Source organism: Lissotriton helveticus, chromosome 3_1 (genome assembly GCF_964261635.1).
Source record: "Lissotriton helveticus chromosome 3_1, aLisHel1.1, whole genome shotgun sequence".
Taxonomy (NCBI): Eukaryota; Metazoa; Chordata; class Amphibia; order Caudata; family Salamandridae; genus Lissotriton; species Lissotriton helveticus.
The window spans coordinates 209,787,687-209,812,068 of NC_136061.1; the positions used below are offsets into that span (position 1 = coordinate 209,787,687).

The window sequence follows — 24,382 nt, forward strand, 5'->3', positions numbered from 1 at the left end:
TATGTATTATTAGAAAAATAAACAATAGGAAATGCTATGGGGGAAATGTTATGGCTTACTTTACTAGTCACAAACAGAATGCAGTTTAAGATAACAGAGGTTTTTAATTTTCATAGCAAAATACTGGGCATTAATCCACTTTGGGGCCAGACATACGTATATTGGATTTGTTAAAAGTGGGCGCAATGTGCAAACCTACTTTGAGCGAATCCAATTGTATTCTGCGAACCGACCTGTGTACTAATTAATAGGTCAGTTCACAAAATACTGAATCGCATTCTCATGAATATTAAGGAGTTAGGTCACAAATTACAACCCACTACGATTCACTGTCATCACAGGGATGGTCACCTTCTTAGGTCAGCAGACCACCATGTCTGTCATTGCTTTTAAGTTAAGCAATTATTTCTTACTGCAGCTCGGTTTCCCTAAAGGAAAACTGGATGCGTTTACAGCAAGGAAAACGTTTGTAAAACTACTAAAAATGTTTTTTTGTTTTTTTTTACTAGTCATGAAGTGAAGGGGTCCCCTTCCCATTTGGGAATGGGTTACCGCCTACTATGAGCTGTTGGTAAAATATTAATGTTTTGCATCTACATTTTAGTCACGAAACATTAATACATACCATAAGGAATCGCTATTTTGAACTAAAGCTGTAAACACGTCCCTTCCACATAGCGATTCCTTATGATTTCCTGAACCCAGTTGGCAATTCGGTAAAGTAACTGAATCTCTAAAAGGGTTTAAGGGTTCATTCATTCATGCTCAGTACATTTGAAAGCTACATTTTCGTTACGCCAAATCGCGTGGTTTGGACAAGAAAATTTGTTAGGACATCTTGCCTTACTCTAGACATCTGTGTTTATTCACCTGATCACAGTTTCGAAACGTCATATACTGGCCTAGAAGGTTAAAGTGCCTACTGAAGAACCCTATGTGCAATCTGCACGGTTTCATGCATCTGAAGCAGAGATTCTTGTTGCCGATCACGGTAGAAGAGCCTAGTGTGTTATGTAGTCACTGCTAACATCTGCTTGAAACCGGACAGGCTTAAGTTTAAATCCATGCAAGCTTTAACTTCTAAGTTGATCTTGTGTTTTTTAAATAAGAATGCTTCTCACAGGTGTGTGCGTATATGATAAATTGTTAATGAAGACAGACATAACTTACACAGCTAAGGCAGAAGAGCGCGTCACCCCACTGCTTTTCAGCACTGCAAAAAAGGATAAATAAAATGATAATAACACAATGTTGTTATTATTTTATTTTTCCGTGCGGAGGTAGTTTGCAGGGCGGGGCTTGGCTGCTCACAGAGTAGCGGGAGGAGCGGTTGGGGCACTTTCTAAGTGCACATGGCATTTTGGCTGGCCAAACAGTAATGAGCACTTAGGATGTTCTCCTGTAATACACAACCTGGGTGGAGAACATGTCCAGGCTCCCAGTCCCTGTCTGAGCGCCCAACTATGGCGCTCAGACCAATCAGGACGCTGCTGTAATTGTGACAGCAGCGTTGTGATTGGTTTAAAGAGCCCGGGTGCTTCAAGTTTCCGGTTCTCCGAGTAGGAGAGGGCGGAGGCGAGGCGGCGGCAGGCAGGCAAGTGAATTTTTAAAAACCCTGCCCCCTTCACTCTCCACAGCTACTGCCCGGGAGCAGCTGTCACTGCTCAGAACTCTGTATTCATTTTTCATATGGATGTATGAAACCAGCACCTTTTGACTGATATTTCAACTCTTGCGAAGGAAGAAAGAACTGAGTGGATAGGATCCTAAGAACGTGAACAGACATGAGCACACCCTCTAACCCCATCATATTCATTCAGTGGAATAATGAAACCTCCTTATGCCACCACAAATGTCAAACATGTGTCCCTCCCAAGTCCACTAGCCAGTCATCGTCTAGCAGCTGCCCTTGCAAAGACCCCTGAATGTGTCGGCTACCTCCTCCTGTGCCCTTTTGCAGGAAGTCCTGGATGATCTGAGTCTTGACATTATAGCTTGGCTTGTCAGAAACCATTGTGCAGAGCTTCCGAAACTCTCGTAATGAGCAGTCCTTGTGCTTTGGGTCACATCGCTTCGCAGATATGCTGTTACTGTGGGGGATGCTTGGAGATGGTGTTGTTGGTTTTGCTAAAGATATAAAGATGAGGTTAGCAATAAATATGTTCCACGATTGCTAAAATCACAAAATATGCAGATCGATTTATATATTTTTCTTAAGAACGTATGCAATTCATTCATCAGCTTCAGTCATGGCGTACTGGTGTTCAGCAGAAGCACAAAGTACAGCAAGCATGGCACACAGGAGTGAGTTCAGAACCAAAATAAGAACAGGAGCGACATGGCCAATGGAGAAAAAGCTGGCATACATCAAAATGACAAATACACTAACCAGTGTCAAACAAAAAAGATTACATAGCTAAAACTAATCAGCTAAATATTTTCTCACAAGATTCACTCATAAAGATATAAAAGTTAACATACTTTTGAAATCTCGAGCATGGGTACTGTAGGAAACTGGGGTCACCAGTTCCCCAGGGGTAGCCTGGCTCGAGCGGGTAGGCACCCGAAAGCTTAGGTGTAAAGTGACTACACAGCACACGCATCCACTGAAACAATAAGGGCATGCAAAGACCGAGACCACACCTGTATGGCTGATTCAAATAAATAAGTTTTAACTAGGTTTCAGCTCAGGGCAATCAAAATCACAGAAGTACAACTTATTACAAATTATTGCCGCCTGTTCTCAAGATAAGCTGCCACAGCAGCTAAGTGAATACGTATGGAACTGTAAGCCAGATTGCATCTGTGTAAATGCAACAGGTAACATATGATGTTTTGAGTAGATGCGTCTAGCGGATTTATGTCATTATTGGTGCAATAGATGACAAAACGTTTCCACTTCGCCGCATAGCATGCCCTGGTAGTAGGTCTTCTTGCCTCTTTGATAATTTTCATACAGTCAGGAGGCAAGTTGAGGTAACCAAACTATGACTTCAGGAGCCAGATCGCAAGGTTCAACTGTTGCGGATCTGGGTGCTGAATGTCGCCATGGCTCTGCGTTAAAAGACTGGGTGTTAATCTGGGCCCTTTGATGAGGCACCACGGAAAGTTCCAGGAACGTGGTGTACCATGGTTGCCTTGCCCACGTTGGAGCAACTAGGATGAGTGTCATCGAGTGTTGTCGCAGTTTGCGTGCCACTAGCGGTATGAGCGGGGATGGTGGAAAAGCGTACGCAAATCTGCCTGACCGGTTCATCCATATCGCATTGCCCTGAGACTGCGGATGTGGAAACCTGGCGGCGAAGCTTTGGCATTTTGCGTTTTCCTTTGTGGTGAACAGGTCTATTTCTGGGTGACCCCACTGCTGGAAGTACGGGTGCAGCACTGAGGGATGCATCTCCCACTCGTGCATCTGGTGGCTGTGTCTGCTGAGCAGATCCGCCATCTGGTTGTCCTTGCCTGGGAGGTGTTCCGCCATGAGGAAGATGTTCCTCTGGATGGCCCACTTCCACATGCTTTGCGCTAGATGTGACAACTGTGGAGAGTGTGTCCCTTACTGCTTTTGTATGTAGTACATGGCAGTCATGTTGTCCATCCAGATCAACATGACTTTGTTGCACAAATGTACTTTGAACGCCTTCATTGCCATGAAGATTGCCATCAGTTCCAGCAGGTTGATGTGCATCTTCTTCTGTTGAGTTTTCCACAGCCGCTGGACTGTGTAATGGAGGACATGCGCTTCCCAACCCAGGAGATATGCGTCCGTCGTCAGCACTATTTGTGGTACAGGTTCTTGGAACGGTCGACCCTTGCAAAGGTTTTGTGGGTTCCACCAATGCAGAGAGTTGAATGCGCGACCGGTCACCAACACTAGGTCTTTCAATTGCCCACGAGCCTGGTTCCACTGCTGTGCTAAGCACTCCTTCTGAAGCGGACGCATGTGCAGTCTGGCGTGGGGGACTATGAAGATGCAGGAGGCCATCATGCCTATCAACTGCATAAACACCCGTGCCGGGAGCGAGTGTTGGGGTCTGAATCCCTGGATCAGCGTTTGAATGCTGCTGATTTTTGCTGAGTTTGGCTGAGCCTTTGCTGCCAGAGTGTCTATTGTTGCTCCCAGGTACTGTTGTACGTGTGCAGGTTGGAGATGAGACTTTGTGTAGTTTAATGAGAATCCGAGGCTGTGCTGGAGGTAAATCGTGCGGGACATGTGGTTGGCACATTGCTGGGCTGACCTTGCTTGGATAAGCCAGTCGTCCAGATAGGGGTAGACGTGATTATGGTTCCTCCGCAGGTGCGCCGCTACTGTCGCTAGGCACTTGGTAAACACCCTTGGGGCAGTTATCACCCCGAAAGGCAGTACTTTGAACTGGTAGTGCTGATTTAGTATGGTAAACCTGAGATACTTCCTGTGTGCTGGATGTATTGGATGTGGAAATAAGCATCCTTTAGGTCTAATGTTGCGAGGAAGTCTCCCTGACTGAGTAATGGTAGAACCTGCTGTAAAGTGAGCATGTGAAAGTGTTCTGACTAGATGTATTGGTTTAGGGGCCTGAGGTCCAGTATTGGCCTGAGAGACCCGTCCTTTTTGGGGATTAAGAAGTACAGCGAGTACACCCCGGTACCCTGCTGCTGTATAGGGACGAGTTCTATGGCCCCTTTTTGCAGCATGCTGATGACTTCCTGCTGGAATAAGTCTATGTGCTCTGCGGACATAGGACGGTGTCTTGGGGGTATGTTGGGTGGAGTGGACGTTCGCTCTAGACAATAGCCGTACTGAATAAGTTGTCTCACCCACCTGTCTGTGGTAATGCTCTCCCAGACTGGCAGGAACTGTTGTAATCGTCCCCCGACCGGTGTTACATGGTCTGGGGGCAGTGACATGGCGTCACTGTTTAGTATTGGCGGAGGATCTGGTGTTGTTATTCCTTCGTCCTCTGCCCTTGTTGCTGTTGCCAGGGTATCCACCTCTATTGTTCTTATTATAGGTGATTTGTGTGCTCCCTTTACTGTATGGAGTCTGCTGGGATGCCTGGCCTCTTGTAGCTCCTCTGTTACCGGAGCGACGAAAGGAGCCGCCTCTGAATTGTTGTGACTGCAAGGCACCCATGGATTTGGCTGTCTCTGTGTCCTTTTTAATCTTTTCTAAGATTGTGTCTACATCAGGACCAAATAAAAAATAAGGGTTCACAGTCTTATGATTTAATAATGTGGTCTGAATCTCAGGTTTGAAACCAGAGATGCGCAACCAAGCATGTCTCCTGAGCATGACACTTGTGTTGATGGCCCTGGCTGCGGTGTCTGCTGCGTCAAGCACACATTTAATGGATGCGTTGGATATTAGCTTCCCTTCTTGTAGAAGTGTTTTTGCTCCCTCTTTGTAGGCATCAGGCAAATGCTGTAGCAGTTGCTCTAGTGTGTCATAATGCGCCCTATCGTATCTGGCTAATAGGGCCTGTGTATTTGAAATTCTCCAGATATTAGCTGATTGAGCAGCTACCCTTTTCCCAGATGCTTCTAAGATTTTAGACTCTTTGTATGGAGGAGGAGCATCACCAATAGTTTGCGAGTTGGCATGCTTACGAGCATTTGATACCACTAAAGAGTCCAATGGCAGCTGTCCCCTAATGTATGTAGGGTCCACAGGCGCCGGTCTGTACTTCCTTTCAATCCTGGGGTTAATAACTCTTGCGGTTTCTTTGAAAATGTCTCCTGCGTGTTTAACTGCATGCGCGCTAGTGGTTTTCCCGCTGCGATTTTAAAAAAGCCGCGTTACATGACATGCTTAGCTCGTCATCAGCATGCGAGTGGCACAACTCATGACGAGCTGAGCTCGTCATTAGCGCCGAAGTGGTTAAGAACACCTTTCAACATTGGCAATGTCTTAACAGATTCCTCTGAAACGGAGAAAGTGTCAAACAAGAAGTCCTCTTCAATTGGGTCAGCATGCATTTCCACATCATGATTTTGTGCTGTCCTTTCTATTAATGCGTTAAACGCAGCTGTATCTTCTGTTGGGGAAGTCTTGACATGATAAGAAGGAGTATCACGAATAGTCTGTGACTCCCCAGGGTCAATAGTGTCTGCCCATGGCTGAGTGTGGTCATCTTGATCTGTGTCCGCAGGGTAATCATATTGACCACCATAGTCATACCCCACATCTTCAGTAGTGGGCGAGTAACCAGAAGTGTCCTGGCCATGGTAGCTTACAGTGTCAAAAAGGACAGGTGATGTAGAAGAATCCCTTTTCCTTTTGAGTGGAATTTTATATGATTCGATAGGATTTTCTGACCTGATTTTCCTTTGGTAGATGGAAAGTGTGCCAGTTTCGGAGTCGATATACAGCTTTGACTGTTCATCATAGGAGGGCTATTGGTATACAATGTCCTCCTCTGGGGGATGACTTCTTTTTCCAGTCGACACCGACCTGGGTGTCTCGACCCCTTTTTTCGGATCGAGCGCCTTAGGGCGTGCAGTTGGGGGCAGTCCAAACTTTATCGGTGGCTGCGAGTCTTTAGACAGACTGACCTTTTTCGGGGCCGGCGTCGATAGATGTCCAACCGACGCAGCCCTTTCGTCAGTATGCCGCTGGCTTTGCGTTGACTTCGGTGCGTGAGGTGTCGGAGGCGCGCTCTTTTGCCTCGGTTCGACGTGTTCCTTCGAGGAGCCTTTGGGTTTCGGCTCGAGGGCTTTGACGAGCTTCGGCCTGTCGACTCGGTGCTTCGGATCGAGAACCTTCCGAGATTCGAGTCCCTTGTTAGTGTCGCTGTCCGTCGACCTCGTCTGTTCGACTTGCTTGACTTTGGTGATGGATTTCAGCGCACCGATCTTTGGCTCGACGGCCTTCATTGTTGACCTCGTAGAGTCGTCAACACTTGCTTTCTTTGTAGAATCCGACATGTTCGAAGTCGTCGATCCGAAGACTGTCTTCAGCAGTTTCGGTTTCGATTTTGACTCAATGGCTTTCGGTTTCGCTTTTAGTAGTGCGACCGATGGCTCGTGTGATATGTTCTTAGCCGGGCCGAGACGCGGGGCTATCGAACGTTCCTCTTGATCTTGGCTAAGGCCTTCCGGCGATGCCTCGACCTGAGCCCTTGGAAGCCTTTCAGTGTCTGTTCTGGGCCCCGTACTCACATTTGGGCCTGGTTCATCGCTTGAGTCGTCATCGACGGCTCCGATGGGGGATACGTCGTCCCTTACCTCGACGTCGTTTTCATTATCGCCTTCATCATCAACGTCTTCATAATAGGTGGAGTCATGCTCCGAACCGGTGAAGGTAGGGATGGGAGACAGTTAAAATAAATCGTACCAGGGACAGTAGACAAGAAAAGCGTATCGGTCAATAGATTACACAGTGCTGAGGAAACGGGGACAAAAGATGTGGGTGCTGACTGGAGGAGAGGGCAGTTGATACAGAGACAGTAAAAACAGACCGTGCCAGGGGGACAGAGACAGGAACTGGCTGGGTAGGGGCAGGAGATCAGTAGAACAGGCAGTGCCAGGGGAACAGGAACCGGAAACCCGAGGGACAAATTGGAAGAGGAGACATGGAGTGGGTAAAATCGACAGTGCAAAGGGTACCGGGGCAAGAGACATGGGAGCTGAGTGGAGGAGGAACATGGGATAAAGAAAAGAAAACAAGCACTGAGGCGACGAAAAAATTAATCCAGGGGTTAAGTCCCACTTACAAACATATGAAATATATTGCTCACCCTGTGTGGTGTGTTCCCGTTAGCCCACTGTAATCTATTGTGACGCACTGTCATGAAAAGTATGGGCAGACACACACAAATTCTGATAGACTCACCCCGAAGACGGAAGCTCCGAACTGCTTGCCGGTGACTGGCTGGCGTGTGATTTTACAGCCTCGGCTGGTGGTTTCGGTTTAATTTCTGCTTTTTTCAGCTGCTCACAGGGCGCCTGGCTCTTCCTGGATCTATGGTCATGAAAAATAAGCCCCTTTGTTGCCGGGGTAACCCTCAGAGCTGGTGCCAATCCCAGAGCGGCTTGGTGGTGACGTAGATGGACTCTGGGCCAGGTGAAGGCAATTAAAGTGCTCTTGCGTCTCCCGGGCCGGCGGCGCTTGTTTAATTCGCATGTAAAGTGCAAGTTAAACAGGGGCATGAAAAGAAGCAGAGGAGAAGGATGGGGACAGCTAGGCATAGCGACGTGACCCGAGCCCCTTACAATAAAAACCTGCCCCAGAGAACACATGGGAGACAGCTTGGCAAGGTGAAAGGGTCCGGCCGTAAGACGCGCTCTGTGGTGAGGGAGAGGGAGGAGCGTTGAAGAGCACGCTCAAGCGAGAGGAAAGCCAGATCAAGCGATGCGAGGAATGCGCGTGAGGGGGGGGGGCAACACAGTGGTGGAGGGAAGGGAAGCAAACTAACAGGGAGAGAGTAACATGGAGCAAGCTGGCGGGAGTGCACGTGCCCGCACGCTTGAATGCAAGTGCTAGGCCAGCAGAAGGCTGGGGTAGCACTTTTAAAAGCACACTACAAAATGTCTGGCAGGCAGCGCATGCGCTGACTCAGCGAGACCTAAAAAGGGCCTCCTGACCATTGAATGCATTGTGAAGGATGTAATTCCTGTTTAGAATATTATTGGTTGATGTACCACACAGGTATTTCAACAAACTAGATATGGAGCTGAAGATTGAATGGGGTAGTACATGAAATTGAAAATCAAACAATGCTTCTAAAAAGAGAGTCGACAGCGTCAATATCCTCAGCAAGGCATTTATTATAAGCCAGTGGGCCATACTAGACACTCAGAGAACAGACCCCTTAACCTTTGGAAAGTCAGGGATGTTCAGAAGCAAAGAGTTGGACAAGCATAAAGGTCTGCTGAGAATTTTACTGGCAAGACAGGATTGAAAGAATCTTTGAAATTTCCATAAAAGGGATCAGGTGGTCACTGCATAGCACCTTAAAAGTGATCCTGGGAAGGGTCCAGAGCCAATGCTGCAGATCCATGCAAACATGGCATAATGATGGAGCAGAATAGCTGAATCTATGGGCACAAATCTTACTGCAAGGTTTTGAAGGATTTAATGTAAGGGTTGTACAATACATAGATAAAAGGTATTGAAATAGCCAAGCATTAAGCCAATTAACTCTGACACAGGAACTGCAACATTCTACATTCACAAATAGGATGATTTTGTACATTAAAAAGTGCATGAGAACACCACAGCTTTAATGCTCATGTGAAGAATGAGGAGATTGTTTTGCTCCGAGGTTGTTGTTTTATTTTTACTTTGTTCCACAGTATGGAGCACAAGTCACTAACAAAAAGGAATGTTGAAAAATATCTGCAAATATTAAAAATACACATACTGCACAAACAAATCAACTTCAAATTTCATCTTCAAAAAAGAAAGGTTACTCTTACTTTTCTGCAACACCTCATGAGAAATTGAGGCATACACACACACAAAAAACTAAGAAAGAAGACAGCGCAACAGAGAAAATAAATGTTGACTATCGCAATATGGTCTTACAACTGGTAATCTGCATATTAAAGCAGAGTGAAAAGGACACTGATTTTCCATGGAATCATTTGCTGCTAAGTTGAAGTAATAAACACAGCAGGACATATTTGCATAGGAGTTAACTTCTGTCGAACCCTTTGAATTCATAGCAAAACTGAACCCACAAAATTAGCGATGGATAGGCTCGAACAAAACATGGAAGTCGTGAAATGACTGTTAGGCAAGGTCCAACTGACAACAGGTAATGTCCCAATCCCTTTGCTTTGATCAAATCAACGATGACAAACTGAACTAGACACCAGACACCTTGCCACTGAACTACAAAGAGTAGTCATGGCAAACACAATCTTTGTTATTCGGTATGAAGCTAATCACTTAACTCAGACAGTAACGTAACTGTCAATTGAATAGGTTACTAAATAAAAAAAAGATGTTTGAGCCCACCTGTGAAGCCAGGGAACTTCCGAGGACTGGGGCTGGGAGCTACTGCTGCGGTCACCGGTGATTTCACAGGTGTGGTCTGAGCCCCAGGTGATTTTTTGCTTGTGGTTGGTGTCTTCTTAGGAGTGGCTCCTACCTTGGATGCAAGTTCTGGGTGCAGAAAGTGATCAATATAAGCAACTCACTCCTTTGTTAGCAACGTAGTAAAACATTATTGATAAGTAATGCAGATAGGTAACCCTGGAACTAGAGGAATTCGATCAAACAAATTTAAACTGAGTAGCAGCTGAACGAGAGAGCCATTTCTCTTTTATGCGCTTCTCTCATCTACACACTATTGACACCTCACACGCAGCAGACACGCATCATGTATACACATATACAAGTTGACATAACTCAATGCCATCAAAGTATAAGTAGCAACAGTGCAAGTTTACACTAGCAAAGGGATACTGTACAGACCGCAGCAGAAGTACACTTCCCATTAACATCATAATGGTAAATCGAGCTTCCGAAAAACTTAATAACATATGTTTTATGTTTTACACAGGGCTGAAATAAAGAAATGGCTCCTAGGTATCAAGAATTTTTAAGTAAGCAGGAGCCACCTGCAGTGTGAATGTAGATCAAAGAATAAACACAGTGTACACATAAAAGATTATATATATATATATATATATATATATACACACACACACACACACACACCCACACACACACATATAAACACACACACACACACAAATTCACAATGTCCCACGGATTCCACCATCTGTACAATTGCGCCACATGCACGTGTGTAGGAACCAAGTAAATGCAATACTTGAAATGTCCAACAATGTAGATAATAGCACACGCACTCCAGTAGGATAGATCCACCCTTTACTTTTATTACAGGCAACGCACTCAATGTGTTTCAACAACTACAGTTGTCTTGTTCACAAGTCAGAACTTGTTCGTGCCGCCAGACTTTTAAATCATGTTAAAACATAAATGTTTGATTGTTGGTCTATAACATGTCCTTGAGTGACCTACTCTTTCTAAAGGAGATTTTGGGGTGGGAGATCACATATTTTCAAATAATATAATCCGCGTGAAGGACATGCCAATGTTTGGGTAGCATATTCCTAATAATATTAGCCTGTCTGCTGTAGGTGGTGACAAATCTCAGTGGCTCTACTTCATTTGAAGTTCTCTTGCCTGTAACCAACAGGGCTTCACTTTCTATTTTCTCCACCTTGTTGGTGGCAGTCTTAAGGGTTTCAGGAGTGTACCGCCTTAGCTAGGTTTTCTTAAGTAAGTTCTGCAACACTTGTTAGAATAACATTATGAGATAGTTATCAATTGTGCTAGTTTAAGTTCACAGGCATACTTGTTACAGCACATGAAATTACATTATATTTTGGCGTCTCGTATACAGTTCCCTCGTGTAACTTCCTTACTTGCATGTAATTACAGACAATATTGTGAGGTATTGACCACACACTAGCTTGTATCCGCAGTCCTTTATTTATGTTTATTTGAACACTGTTTGATTTAAAAGTCTGGCAGCACGAATGAGTTCTAACCCGTGAACAAGACAGCCATAGTTGGCGAAACCCGTTGGGTGCATTGCCTTTAATATAAAGGCTGGAATCTATCCTACTGGAGTGTGCCTGCTTTTCTCTATATAGTTAGAGGTTTCAAGTATTAAGTGTATATAAACTTTAAAAAAAAACACATTTTAGACCCTTCCTTCTTTTTTCCCTCCACTATTCTTTTTAAATCCAAATAAAAGACTAGCATGTCCACCACTCAAATTAATTGCATATTTCCCTATACTAATTGCCACTAATCCTGTTGGGGTTCCGGAGCAGCGTGCTAGTCACTGAAACTCCAACACCTCACCATGGGTAGCAAGCACTATATAAATGCAAACCTTTTCCCACTTCTATCCCTCCACTATCCTCCTGAATCTAAATAACAAACTACCATATCAACCACTCAAATCACTTCATATTTCACTATACTAATTCACTACTAATCCTTTATGTGTTCCCAGAGTAGCATGCTAGTCGACAAAAATGCACTTCAACATCTCATCAGGGGAAGCAAGCATTATATAAATGCAAAACTTTTCCCTATTCTGTCCCTCCACTTTCCTTCTCAATCCAAATAACTGACTAACATTTACACCACTCAAATTACTTTCATATTTCACTTCACTAATTCACCACTAATCCTTATGGGCTCAGTGCACTTCGACGCCTCGTAAGGGGGCAGTAAGTGCTACATAAATGCAATTACAATATAAAGATATATATATATACGCACACACACACACACACACACACACACATGAACACACACACACACACACATAACTATACATATACACACACAAAAACTGAATTCTATTTAGTCAGTATTATCAAGCAAAAATGGTGTGACCCAAAGCAATTTTAAAAACTATGCAACTTAAGAACAGAATTAATGGATGTATGGCCAGTGTGAACTATTCTGAAATAGATGCCAAATTCATTCTTTTAAAGAGCTGTTCTAGTTTTAAAACAAAAATCATACTGTACATGATTTAGGGCAGCCCAATGGGAATTTCGAAACAGTAACCACAGATGTTATGAAAAAGCACCAGTTACGGAAGAGAGATGAAGTAATGCCTGCTAGCTCCCTTTAAGGTTACCATATCCCCTTTATACGACAAGTAAAAGCTAAATCCAAACCCTACTGCAAGAGGTTAAGGTTTTTTAATGTAAAGCTGTAATCTTTGATTAACATCTAGTTTGGGGTCTTGGCTTAACGGTAACAAGGAGTGAGAGGAAAATGGTGTTGCAGTCTAGCAGCATTAAAAAGAACAAAGTACATCACAAATGTATGGCTTGTAGCATTGGGATAACAGTGCAAGGTGTGACTTGTACTGGCATCACACTGGCACCAAAGCAAAGGACTCACCTGTGACCTGTTGGTTTATCAGTTCTTTCTCTGGATCTTGCAGCTCCTCCCAGCCTTCCAGCTCAGTGATGTCCTCAATCTTTTTAGTGGTGGCACGTGCCTTCACCAGCTTTTCAAAGATGCACTTGACATGATACCATTCCTTCATGTCACCCCCAGATTCTGTGAATGGGTTAGGCACCACCTTCCCGATTCGCACCATCCCCTTCAAGATCTTCTCCTTGCATTTTTTACACCCTGCTGTTCCACGTTTGGCATATTCCACGCAGAAGCGTTGCTCTGCCATATCGTTTGGGAAGCTGCAGGCCCAACGGATTAGATAGTGAAAAGTGGGATAAACAGACTTATTTCCAGAGTGGAGTGTTTGTCTCAAAGTCGAAAAGAAAAGGAGTGTTGTAACCCTGGAATGTAAAGAGCCGACAAAGGGATGGATCGCATATGAGTAACGATTTTGCAGTACTAAATGCAACTTCGCATGAAAGTCCTTTTGACACAGTGTTCGTGTAATGGGTTGGAAGAGTAACCTGATCAGAGCAGGCATACAAGTTTCCTAGTAAATGTCAACAATGGGAAGAAATGAGAAAAAGATGCATTAAAATATGAAACAAAGTTACATTTTGGGATTAACAATACACTTAATGCAGGCTAACATTCAACAATAGTGATTAAGATTCTTACACAAAATAATGCCTAATGGTCATATAAAAGGTATCAACTAGCAGGTGAGTGGTACAGTGTAGGAAGCTGGCTCTTTATAAGATATATCAAGAACCTTATATACTGGGTAAAGAGTCCAAGGGTTCCCTTAAGAGTGGACAGGGGCTTGCTATGCAATCCCAAAGTGCTGTATTAGGGGGTAGTGTGGTCGAGCAGCTTTAGGCAGAACAGAGAGCAGTGCAAACATTTGCAAATGCACACAATGAACAATTAATGACACTTACGAGTCAAGGAGATCCACACCAATTTATAATAATAGCAAGTATCTTTATATATGTTTAGGCATCGGAGAACAATTGTTCAGGTAAGTACGTTTTTAAATATAAATTCTTTTCACTTTTAAAAATGGACACGGTGCAGTTTCTGAGTTTTGGAATGTTATCCTATGAAAGGAAGAACAATGTTTGCAACCAGGTATAGTATAGTGACTTACAAGACCAATCTCCACAAGTAAAGGTGAGTGGCGGGCAAAGTCTAAGGCAGCACCAACAGACCACCACCAGCGGCATGATGACAGCCGAGCACATGGTGCAAAACAGCATCAGTAGCCCAATAGGTTCAATGGAGATAGGTCACTGCAGAAAAAGGTTGCAGGCTCTGGCTGGAAAGCCTGTCTGGGTGAACCAATAAATGGGTTCAAGGCTTGTGATGCTCAAGGACGTAGGGACAACAGGGGGCCCTCTTCTCCACAGCCGGGTGCTAATATGGATGCAGGGTGTCTTTAGGTGACAGGTTTTCTTATTGGGAGCAGTTGCAGACAAGAGTGCCTGCGTGCAGAGACTGCAGGTGATGTCAGGGAGTCCTCGAGGGGTGAAATCACGATGAACTTGTGCTCTTGAGGCACTGGGAGACCTTGTTGATACTGGTGGCCCACTTCAACACCAGCTGGAGGCGACAGATGCTGTGGTGGATTCAGTTGTCGGTTTTTGGCGGTTCCGGAGGCCTCAGAGTCTTTTCTTTTGAGTTTCTGCAGGATGCTGGAGACCAGGTCCACTGTTAACGGGAGGTTTGTGTTTTTATCGAAGGCAGGCCGCCCTTCCAAGGATCTGGAGTTTACAGCTGCAGGACATGTCAACTTTGGCGCAGTTCTTGACATGGAATGCAGCTGGGCTGGATGTGTTGGAACCAGGTCAACTGCTTTGTCTCTTTCCTCTCTGGTTATGCAGCTCTTCTGTGTCCCTTCTTAGGTCGACAGGGTCTGCTTCTCTGGTGCCAGGGGCTCTCTTAAATACTGAATTTAGGTGTGTTAGGAGAGTGTAGGGTAGTAGCCAATGGACTACTGACCTTTGGGGTCAATATGCCCCAATAAGATCGCTTCCTGTAGGAAGTGAGCATAACCATATCTCAGATTTTCTAAGTATGCCATCACACAAAGATGGCTACTTCTGAAAACGCATGTCCACCTCACAGTAGCCCACCTTAGGGGGGGTACTAGCCTGGAGGTGGTAGGTCTACATGAGGTTTTCACCTGTCCAGGTGCCAAGGGGGTCCTGGATAAAAGGGTCAGCTTCCTCTCCTGAGAAGGAGCCAGATTAACATTTCAAACGCAGCAGCCCTTGGAGGCTTGCCGCCCGAGGAAGGCTAATCAGCAGGTCATGCTGTGGGAGGGAGTGTTACACCCCCTTCCCGGACAGACTTTTGTTCTGGGTTTCCTGAGAACAAAAGGCGCTCACCCTAGGTCAGACCAGCGTCTCAGCAGGCAGGCTGACTGAAACCAGTCAGCAAGTACACCAGAGGCTGGTAGGTTATCAGGGGGCACCTCTAAGGTGCCTTCTGGGTGCATTTATTGGCAAATCCAACACAAGGGTCAGTGGGGGTTTATCAACATGAGTTGTTTGATACCAAACATCCCTATTTTCAGTGAAGCCATCATGTAGTTAGTGTACTTTTATTCACATGTGTCCAGCACATATGGTCACTTGTACTGGCAGTAATAGGACTGACCAGCACAGGGGCATTCCTGCTCATGCAGGTATACCCTCAATCAATCAATCAGTGAAGTGTAAGAGTGCTACTCCCCCATGAGGGCCTCAAGGCGTTGAGGGGGGCAGATCTGTTTAGCCGAAGAGCCAGGTCTTGAGGGTCTTCCTGAAGGTGTTCAGGGAGGGGACAAGTCTGAAGTCTGCTGGTAGCTCGTTCCAGGTCTTGGCTGCAAAGTGAGAGAAGGATATTCTGCCTGCTCTGGCTCTGTGGATGTGCAGGTGTTAGACCTGGCACTTCTTAGCGTAATAACCCCTGACTTTTTGCCTCTACCTCCGCTATTTTTTACTGACTTAGATGCTGTGGACACTTTGCCACTGCTAAACAGTGTCAAAGTGCAAGTGTTCCATGTATACAGTGTAATGGTAATTGGTTGGTTTGCCTTACTAAGTAAAGTTCCTAGAAAAGTGCACTATGTGTGCCAGGGCTGGTAATGCAACTGCTACTAGTGGGCCTGCAACACTATTTGTGCCACCCACACAAATAGCCTTAACCACATTCATGCTGGTGACGGAACCACTCCGTCACCAGCCCCGGACGCGCTGTGCTGGTGACGGAGTGGTTCCGTCACGGCCGCCGCACCTGCGCTGCAGTGATTTCGCGCCTGCGCGGCGCGTTCTATTGACCGGGCGGGGCCGTGACGAAACCACTACGTCACAAGCACAGCGCGCTCCTGACGGAGTGGTTCTGTCATGAGCATGGTGGCGCTGCACGGCTTCCTTGCCCACCAGCGCCACGGCGGAATTACCGCCGCGGCCAAGCGGTTCAAAAGGGAATTCAGGCTTGCCATTGCAGGGCATTCGCACAGTTTGTTAAACTGCCAAGTAGTTCTGTCAAGTGCACTCACTTGCCAGACCTTACCCTTCTCTTTCTATGCACATCAGACACCCCTTTGGTAGGTCCAGGGTACCCCCTGGGCAGGGTGCTGTGCATGTGAAAGGTAGGACATGTATTAAGGTGTGTGCCATGTCCTGACAGAGAAATAATCTCCATTTTCATTTTTCACTGTTGAAAGGCCATCTAGCTCATAGGATAGAATGGGAAGGCTGTGTAATATGTTTTCCAGCCTATCTTCCCAAAGGCTTAAGATGGAAAGGTGAAGTTTTGTATGCCCGAACTCACAATGTAATAACTCTTTTTATGAAGGTGCTTTTTGCATTGTGTGTTCAGAATCCACTCTTTTAGAACTGGCTGAGGTTTTGTGCTCGGACATTTCAGTGCGTCTCTGCCTGGCTGTGGCTTGACTGTCTGGATTTGAAAGCGATAGGCTCTGGGGAATGTCTTGACCCAGGGGAGGAGGGGAGACAGTAACAGGCTGACCTGCATCTGGAGTGTAGGGGGAGGAGGAGCCCCTAGAGGTGAAGAGGCCTCAGTTGCTACTATAAAACAATTGTCCTGTCTACTGCTTAGTGATTGAGAATCCAGACCCCCACTAATCAAAGGAAGAAAGGGGTCACTGGCAGGGAGGCGCCCAGAACTGGTCTGAACAGGGGTCAGTGCACCCTGGAACACAAAGACTTCAAAGCCATTGAGGGGTATAACTATGAGAACTGAAGCCCCTGAACTTTGGAGAAGGGCTTGATCAAGTGTGACCAAGACTAGAGCTACTTTGAGGTCAAGAGGACCTTTGCCAAGGAAGAAACAACTGAAGAGACTGAAGGATAGGACTGACCCTTGCTGTGTGTTCTGGGGCTGGACTGCAGTTTGCTGTTTTAACCAAGGAAAGGCTACAGGGACTTTGCTGTGTGCTGTGTCCCCCTGCTTGAAGGACTTTGCTGTGTGCTGTGTCCTGAAGTAACTTATCCCCAAGGGCCTGAGGTGAGCTGACTCCCTGTTTGGAAACACAGGAACATAAAAGTTTCCCTGAGATTCTCAGCGGCGCTGTGAGTGCATGCCTGTTGCAGCTCGCAAGCCGTGCCCTGTGATCGTGGGCACCTGGAGTCCAAGTAAGGGTCAGCGATGTGGTGTTTGTGTGCTTTGTGCAGCTATTGTGTTTTTATCCAGGAGCCTTAATCGATATTACTATTTTATGCCCTTGTTCGGTTATAATCAATAATATCCCTATAACAGCATAGTGATCATATCCATATTCAGTCTTAGCACATGCTGTCACATTAAGCAAGGCTACTTCCCCAGACTCCTAGAAAGCACAACGAGTTCTCTAAACAAACCAAACCTCCAGCAACCTGGGAAATCCCCCTTGCTTTGTTTTGATTTCATCCTAGAAGTCCTGTAAAGCACTGTAAGAACGGCCAGTTCTTAGTGACATCCTTATTGACATCTTATGTCCAACCTTACATCAATCCCGGCACCTTTCAGGTATAAATATACCAACGTTGCCTTAAGCAAACACACGGTGGTGGTTTTGGAGCAGAGCAGCTATCTACTTGCCCGAGAGCCCAGCTGATGCGAGAGCCCACGGACGCTGCCCCTCCCCTTTGACGCACTGAGAGAGACGCTGTCTTTTCTCCTGCCGAGAAATCCAGCTCCGGTGTTTCCAGATACCTTCGCGGGTTACTGGGATATCGAGTCCTGAGAGAGAGATACAAGACCTCCTGCTTTCTAATACCCAGGTACGGAGCTGACTAAAACCTTAGAGAGAATTCTTGAGTCGGATTCTTGGCAAAACCAACTTAACTTAAACTGCTATTTACTTACTCCTTCCCACGTATTAGGCTTAGGTCAGGTACACCGGGGTAGGCGTATTTAGAAGCACCAGTTGAGTACGTTAGTCAATGTATACAAGTATGTATATATTTTACCTATTTTAAAGTATCTTATGGCTAAGAAACCATATCAATGCTTTTACAGTATTATTTCTTAATCCTCCTTTTACTGTACGCACTTTACTTTACTATGAGTATTGCAATTGTGGCAATTCATTTCTCTTGTATGAGAAAGAAGACTGGTCAATAAATAACAATCTTTTATTGAAAACGCCTGTCTTTCTTTTCTCTGCACTCTGGTGAAACTAAGTATGCACACTTGACTGAGTGAAATAGCGGTCTATTGTTTTCACACGACTCTAGAGATACACTCTTATTCTGAGGGAGCAAAGTTGTCATGTTTTATGGTTGTCAGAAGCTAATCCCTTCTTGTCTATCCAGGGAGGTTAAACTCCTCCTCGTTTATTCGAGAAAGTTTCTAGTGACCTCTGAGCTAGCTGGCAAAACTAATTAAGTCTAATATAGTCAGTAGAGACCTAGTTGACCTCAGTCCTATGTCTACACTGCTGAATATATTATTCCAATGCGCAGAGCCAATTGGGAATATAGGTACTACACTACATGGCGCCCTACGTTTGGTAAGGCTATAAATCTAACGCAAGACGTTAGAGTAACTCAGTCGTGCTTTTTCACACAGACCCTTTTTCCCGTAAATACTCCAAAAGACGTCTGGAGTGGGTAAAAGGTTAAAATCCGCCAAAACTTAGTAGGAAGAGATTCCTATGTATAGTTTTTTGGTTTAGTCAACGTTGAAGGATACAGTGTTCCAAAATATTGTGCACCTAATCTTTGTTTCCTTGAAACTTGATCTGCAACAAAAACCTTTCTGTCAGTAAAAATGTCAGAAAGTGAAGAAGAGAGGGAGGCAGCTAAAATAGCAGCTCGACTCCTGGCGGATGACACAAGTCTCCAAGAAAATGACCCGAGTGTTATACTCATTCCGGTCAACATAAGGAAAACTATAACTCTTAAACTTATAGAAAACGGACTAACACCGAGAGGTGGAATAGTCGTATTCGTAATTGAGGCCCATGAATATCGGCAGACAGAGGTATTCTATTCATGGATAAACTTTCCAGCAGCAAACGCTGTCACACACGACTTCCACTACTACAAAATAGAGGAACCTCCGGATGAATACACCCCTTTCGAGGAGGTTGAAATCCCATTAAAATACCAAGAGCACCTGCTCTGGTTTAAAGGCGCCCTAAAACATAATAATCACATCACAAGGCTCGGTCCACTAGGTAGACCAGGAGCAACGTGGCCGGTTCTAGCTAGCTACACACCACATCCAGACATTGAAAAAATGTCAGTACCAGAACTTTTAGCACAGCTAAAACAACTGATTAAAATACATAGACTATTAGTCCAATATGTAATGCGGACTACAACAGTCCAACCAGCAATTAACATTCCACAGCTGACCGCTCATCAGGGGAACACAAACAAAATAACACCACAGAACATACAATCGTGTCTTGGTAACACTTCCGCAAAACGGGAACAAATTCCATTCTGGTTAGCACAAAAAATCACTCAAATAGAGGCAGTATTTCCGGATACTACCCCTACTGAGAAACACAGAATTCTGACTATCTGCCTTCCAATGGGGATCGCACCACATGTGGAGGACTGTGACATTTGGGGCACAGTCTTTGCTTCCATTTACACTAAAACACATGGTGTTCCGTCCATGGCGGTAATACCAGATGTACTAAGACAGATTCAAAATGAAAACGGTCCAGAACCTGCGTTTAACTCTGGGTATGAAATTACTGAAAGACTTGAAGCAGGTCTCGGCTATATTATTAGCCAACATAAAAGGAGAAGCAGCATCTGTGGCAATCCGCCAGAAATTGAAAGAAACAGATATAGCAGACCAACCAATTGAACTTGCCAGAATCATAGAAAAATCCTATGAAGAACTAGGAAGAGATAGTTTGGGTGGGAAACCAGTAAAACCCCAACTAACTGAAAATCCTGAAAAGCTATTTATTCAAAATAATCTAAATACTCCAAAAAAGAGTTGGGATGGAAATAAACAATCAACTCCCAAAGAAAAAAGATTCCAGTCCAGAGGAAGGTCTCCTCGGCGGAGAGAAAGATCTCCGGACCAAGGACACAAGTCTCCCCAGAGGGAGCCCTCTGAGAAAAGATACAACCTTAGAAATAGGGATAATCTAAAGAAACCGGATAGATATCAAGATATTGATACACGACCCTCTCGATCTTTTCAGACTTCCTCGCAGAAATCGGAAAGAAGAGGACGGTCAGAACACAGGGAAGAGCACGTCAAGTCAAAAGACAAGGAACCTGCTCAACAAAGTAAAAAGTTACAATTTCCAAGAAAGAAGGTAGCCAGTATTAAAATAATCAAACATGCCGAGGATACTGAGGACACAACTGAAAAACGGAGAGTGGGCCCAGACAATGCTAGACAGCGCAGCAGAAGTGACCATAGCTCGCAAGATCCTGATGAATCATCTGGAGACAGTGGACACGAATGAATACATTCAGGTGGAAACTGCAGATACCAGAGTTAGCAAACCTCATAAAATATACGAAATAACATTACGTATAGAGGGAGATAAGACTAGGAAAGTAAGGGGTCTATTTTGGGATAACCTTTCCAAAGGCTATGACATCCTTTTAGCTGAGAAAGACTGGCCACCAGAGTTTGTCAGGGAGTGCCCTCATGGCGAAGAAATGATTATGCCTGCCTTCTCAAATCATATTTCAATTCATAAAAAATATACATATGCAAGAAAATGGGCAGTTGCCCAAGCTCCTGCATTATACAACAAGCATTTGCAATGCAATAGGTCTCGCATTTGCGCAAGTTTGAGCTATTGACATTGCAAATAACGCCTTTTATTTTTGTTTTTAAAACATAAATAAAAGGAATTGTCATTTACAATGCAAATGGCTAAAACTCGCATAAATGCAAGACCTATTGCATTGCAAATGCTTGTACGCTTGAGAGCGCTTTGTTACCAGGCTGGTGCCCACCCGGCATTTGCCCCGAGTGCCTCGAGTGCACTTTATCTAATTATTTACGGGACCCCTTTTTAGGTCCCTTGCGAGTGCCCACCTCGCATATATAATTATATTTTAATTCGAGGGTGCCTACCCCTCTTGCCCCCGAAAGAAATCACCGCCGCAGCCCTGCTCCGTGAAAACCGGAAGTCAGGCACTTTTGGCCGAGACGGGGGCGGGGCCTGCAATCCGGCACGAAGTCCCGCCCGCCGCCGCCGCCGAGGAAGAAGTGAAGTCGGCCGACTGATGGCCTCTCCGCAGCCCGGGGCTCCCATGAGTTGAGGAGAGTCCCGGGGCTGCCAACAGCAAAACAGCCAGAGTGTTGCGGGGCTCCCAGGTGCTGGAGGGAGCCCCGGAAGTGAAGTCCTACCCCCTGGTGCCGCGACGAGACGAGACTGGCGCAGAGAGGAGCCCGATCCCCAGCAACAGCCCGGTGAGTGCCCGACCAGCGCTGCAGAGGAGACACGGAACACGCCGAAAGAGCCCGGTGAGTGGGAAGGGGGGTGGGGGGGTACGCGCGTGTGTCTGTGTGTGTTCGAATGTGTCTGTGCGTGTGTCTGTGTGTGTGCGCGTGGGTCTGTGTGTGTGTATGCAGTGTGTGTGTGCCTGTGTGTGTGTGTGCCTGTGTATGCGTGTGGCTGTGTATGTGCGCATGCGTGAGTGTGGAGTGTGTTTGCGCATGGGAATGAGGCACGAGAGGGGCACGGCGCCGTGCGCGCCCTCGAGGAGGAATCTGAGACAGCGAGGCTCGTGCCTGAACATTCCTATGACCCTGCATATCAAACAGGAAATAAATTACCATGTAACACCTGATAATCCCCTCTATTTACAACCTTGGTTGTTACAACCTTGGTTGTAAAACAGCAACAGAGAAATACTAGAACGCCAGCCTCTAAGAAACGCAACTTTTACACGTACTTCTAAAAAAAAAAGCACGTTCAAAGAGGAATGCCATGTTTTTTATGTAACATGCTGTGAACGAACAACACTAACTATAAGCATTTTAAATGTGCCTCAAGATTTCATAGAAAGGAAAGCCCCCACCAAGCACGTACTTTCAAAAAGAAAGCCATTAAGCTGTCCTCAGCAAAGTACCAACCGAAATGCACAGAGCCAACACACACGTACTATATAAAACTAGTATGTCGATTTAGACTTACTGTAAAGGAATATTTGATACAACACTACCATTAAAAACACCACGTTAAGTCACGTTGCAAAAAACAGCTTTAACAGTACTCAGCAAGTATGCTCCTGCAGTTACTTTGTTGATGGAACATGCCTGTCTCCTATATTACGTAAAGCATGTTTTCATTATTAAGCCAAATTAGGCATGTATATTTTGTGAGCAAACTCAGACACGCGGCACCTTGTAAACAAATAACACCCTATCAAATATTGTGAAAGCCTCACATGGTGCTATTGTATCATATTAGAACACATATTGCCATATTTTTCGGCGTCACTGACTTGTGGCTAAGTAAGTCAGAGTTAGCAGGTTACAGTGCTACGTTATGCTTGCTTGTTTAAATATATCTCCAAAAAGTGTATCATGAATAAATGCCACGCTCAAATCGTATGGAAGCTTCCGTCGAAGGGCCCCCAAGTCTTCAATATTTTTCATCGGCCTTCCTATGGTCCTTGGTCTGTAGGGTATAGGGGCAGAACTACAAGCTGCATCGAGTCTTGGCTCTGCCTCTTATGCGACACCCATGCTCTTCCCCAAGAATCGATGCCTGAACAATTGCCGTATAACAAAGAAAACTATGTGCATACTATGGCGCTAATTTTCAAAGGATGGCACCACTCAAAACCACTTTCATATTGCAAAATAATTGCAACGCACTAAAAAGGAAAGTCTGCCTTTCTAGTTAATGTGTGTGAAATGGCAGCGGAAGGAATGTACAAAACAAACACTCTAAGATTAAGCTTTTTAAATATTGAAAAGTATTTGCTACTGTAAGCTAAGGGGAAAATAACAGCACGCACTTAATAGAAAGCCTGCCTTTGCAGTTACTGTGTAGGAGAAAATAACACAACACGCACTCACATTAAAGTCTGCCTTACTATGTGAAATTGCAACGAAATAATAAGGAGTAATAACACGACACGCACTTACAAAGAAAGTCTACCTTTGCGGTTACTGTGTAGGAAAAATAACATGACACGCACTCCAATTAAAGTCTGCCTCACTGCTTACAAAAATAGGGCAGCAGCTCCTTTTAACACAATTGCCATATAACAAAGCAAACTATGTGCATACTATGGCGCTAACTTTCAAAGGATGGCACTATTCAAAACGACTTTGACATCACGCTGGTTTTAACAAGACTTGCAAATTACTCTGCAGAACACACCTAATATGGCGCCAACGACAAGCAAAGCGCCATTAGACACATACACGCACTCAGAAACATCGTATACCTTTTGCTCTTACGATATAACAACTAAGTAATGTAAAAAACGAATAGACTAAGCTTAATAAATATTGCAAAGTAATTGCGACGCACTAAAAAGAAAAGTCTGCCTTTACAGTTAATGTGTAAAATGGCAAATACTCTAAGCTTAAGCTTTTTAAATATTGAAAAGTATTTGGCACTGTAAACGAAATGGGGAAAATAACATGACACGCACTTAAAAGGAAAGTCTACGTTTGCAGTTACTATGAGAGAAAATAACACGACACGCACTCAAATTAAAGTCTGCCTCATTGTGTGCGATCGCAACGAAATAATAAAAGAAAATAACACGACACGCGCTTAGAAAAAAAGTCTGCCTTTGCAGTTACTGTGTAGGAGAAAATAACACGACACGCACTTAAATTAAAGTCTGCCTTATTGTCAAAGCTAGCAACGGAATAATGTACAAAATGTCTGGCCTAAGCTTACTAAATATCTAACAGTAATTGGTGCTGTAAAAATAAAAAAAAGACACGCACTCTAAAAGTGAAAGCGCTCAAGCTTTTATACTTAAGGCAGAACACGTAGTTCGAAACCGAAAGCACTGAAGCGGTCTCCAGCAAGCTGCCAGCAGCTAG

The 24,382-nt window shown here is 44.9% G+C and overlaps 1 protein-coding gene across 2 annotated transcripts in view; it reads right to left on the reverse strand.

Moving 5' to 3' along the window:
• The window catches only part of LIG3 (DNA ligase 3), a 222,520-nt gene that overhangs the window by 143,279 nt on the left and 54,859 nt on the right, over nucleotides 1-24,382 (reverse strand). For both annotated transcript variants that reach the window (XM_078679597.1, XM_078679596.1), the window contains exons 2-4: nucleotides 12,884-13,433; nucleotides 9,938-10,084; nucleotides 1,939-2,127 (exon numbers count right to left, since the gene is read on the reverse strand). In XM_078679597.1, the coding sequence (XP_078535723.1) occupies nucleotides 1,939-2,127; nucleotides 9,938-10,084; nucleotides 12,884-13,424 (877 nt within the window). In that variant the 5' untranslated portion in view covers nucleotides 13,425-13,433. The remainder of the gene's footprint in view (nucleotides 1-1,938; nucleotides 2,128-9,937; nucleotides 10,085-12,883; nucleotides 13,434-24,382) is intronic.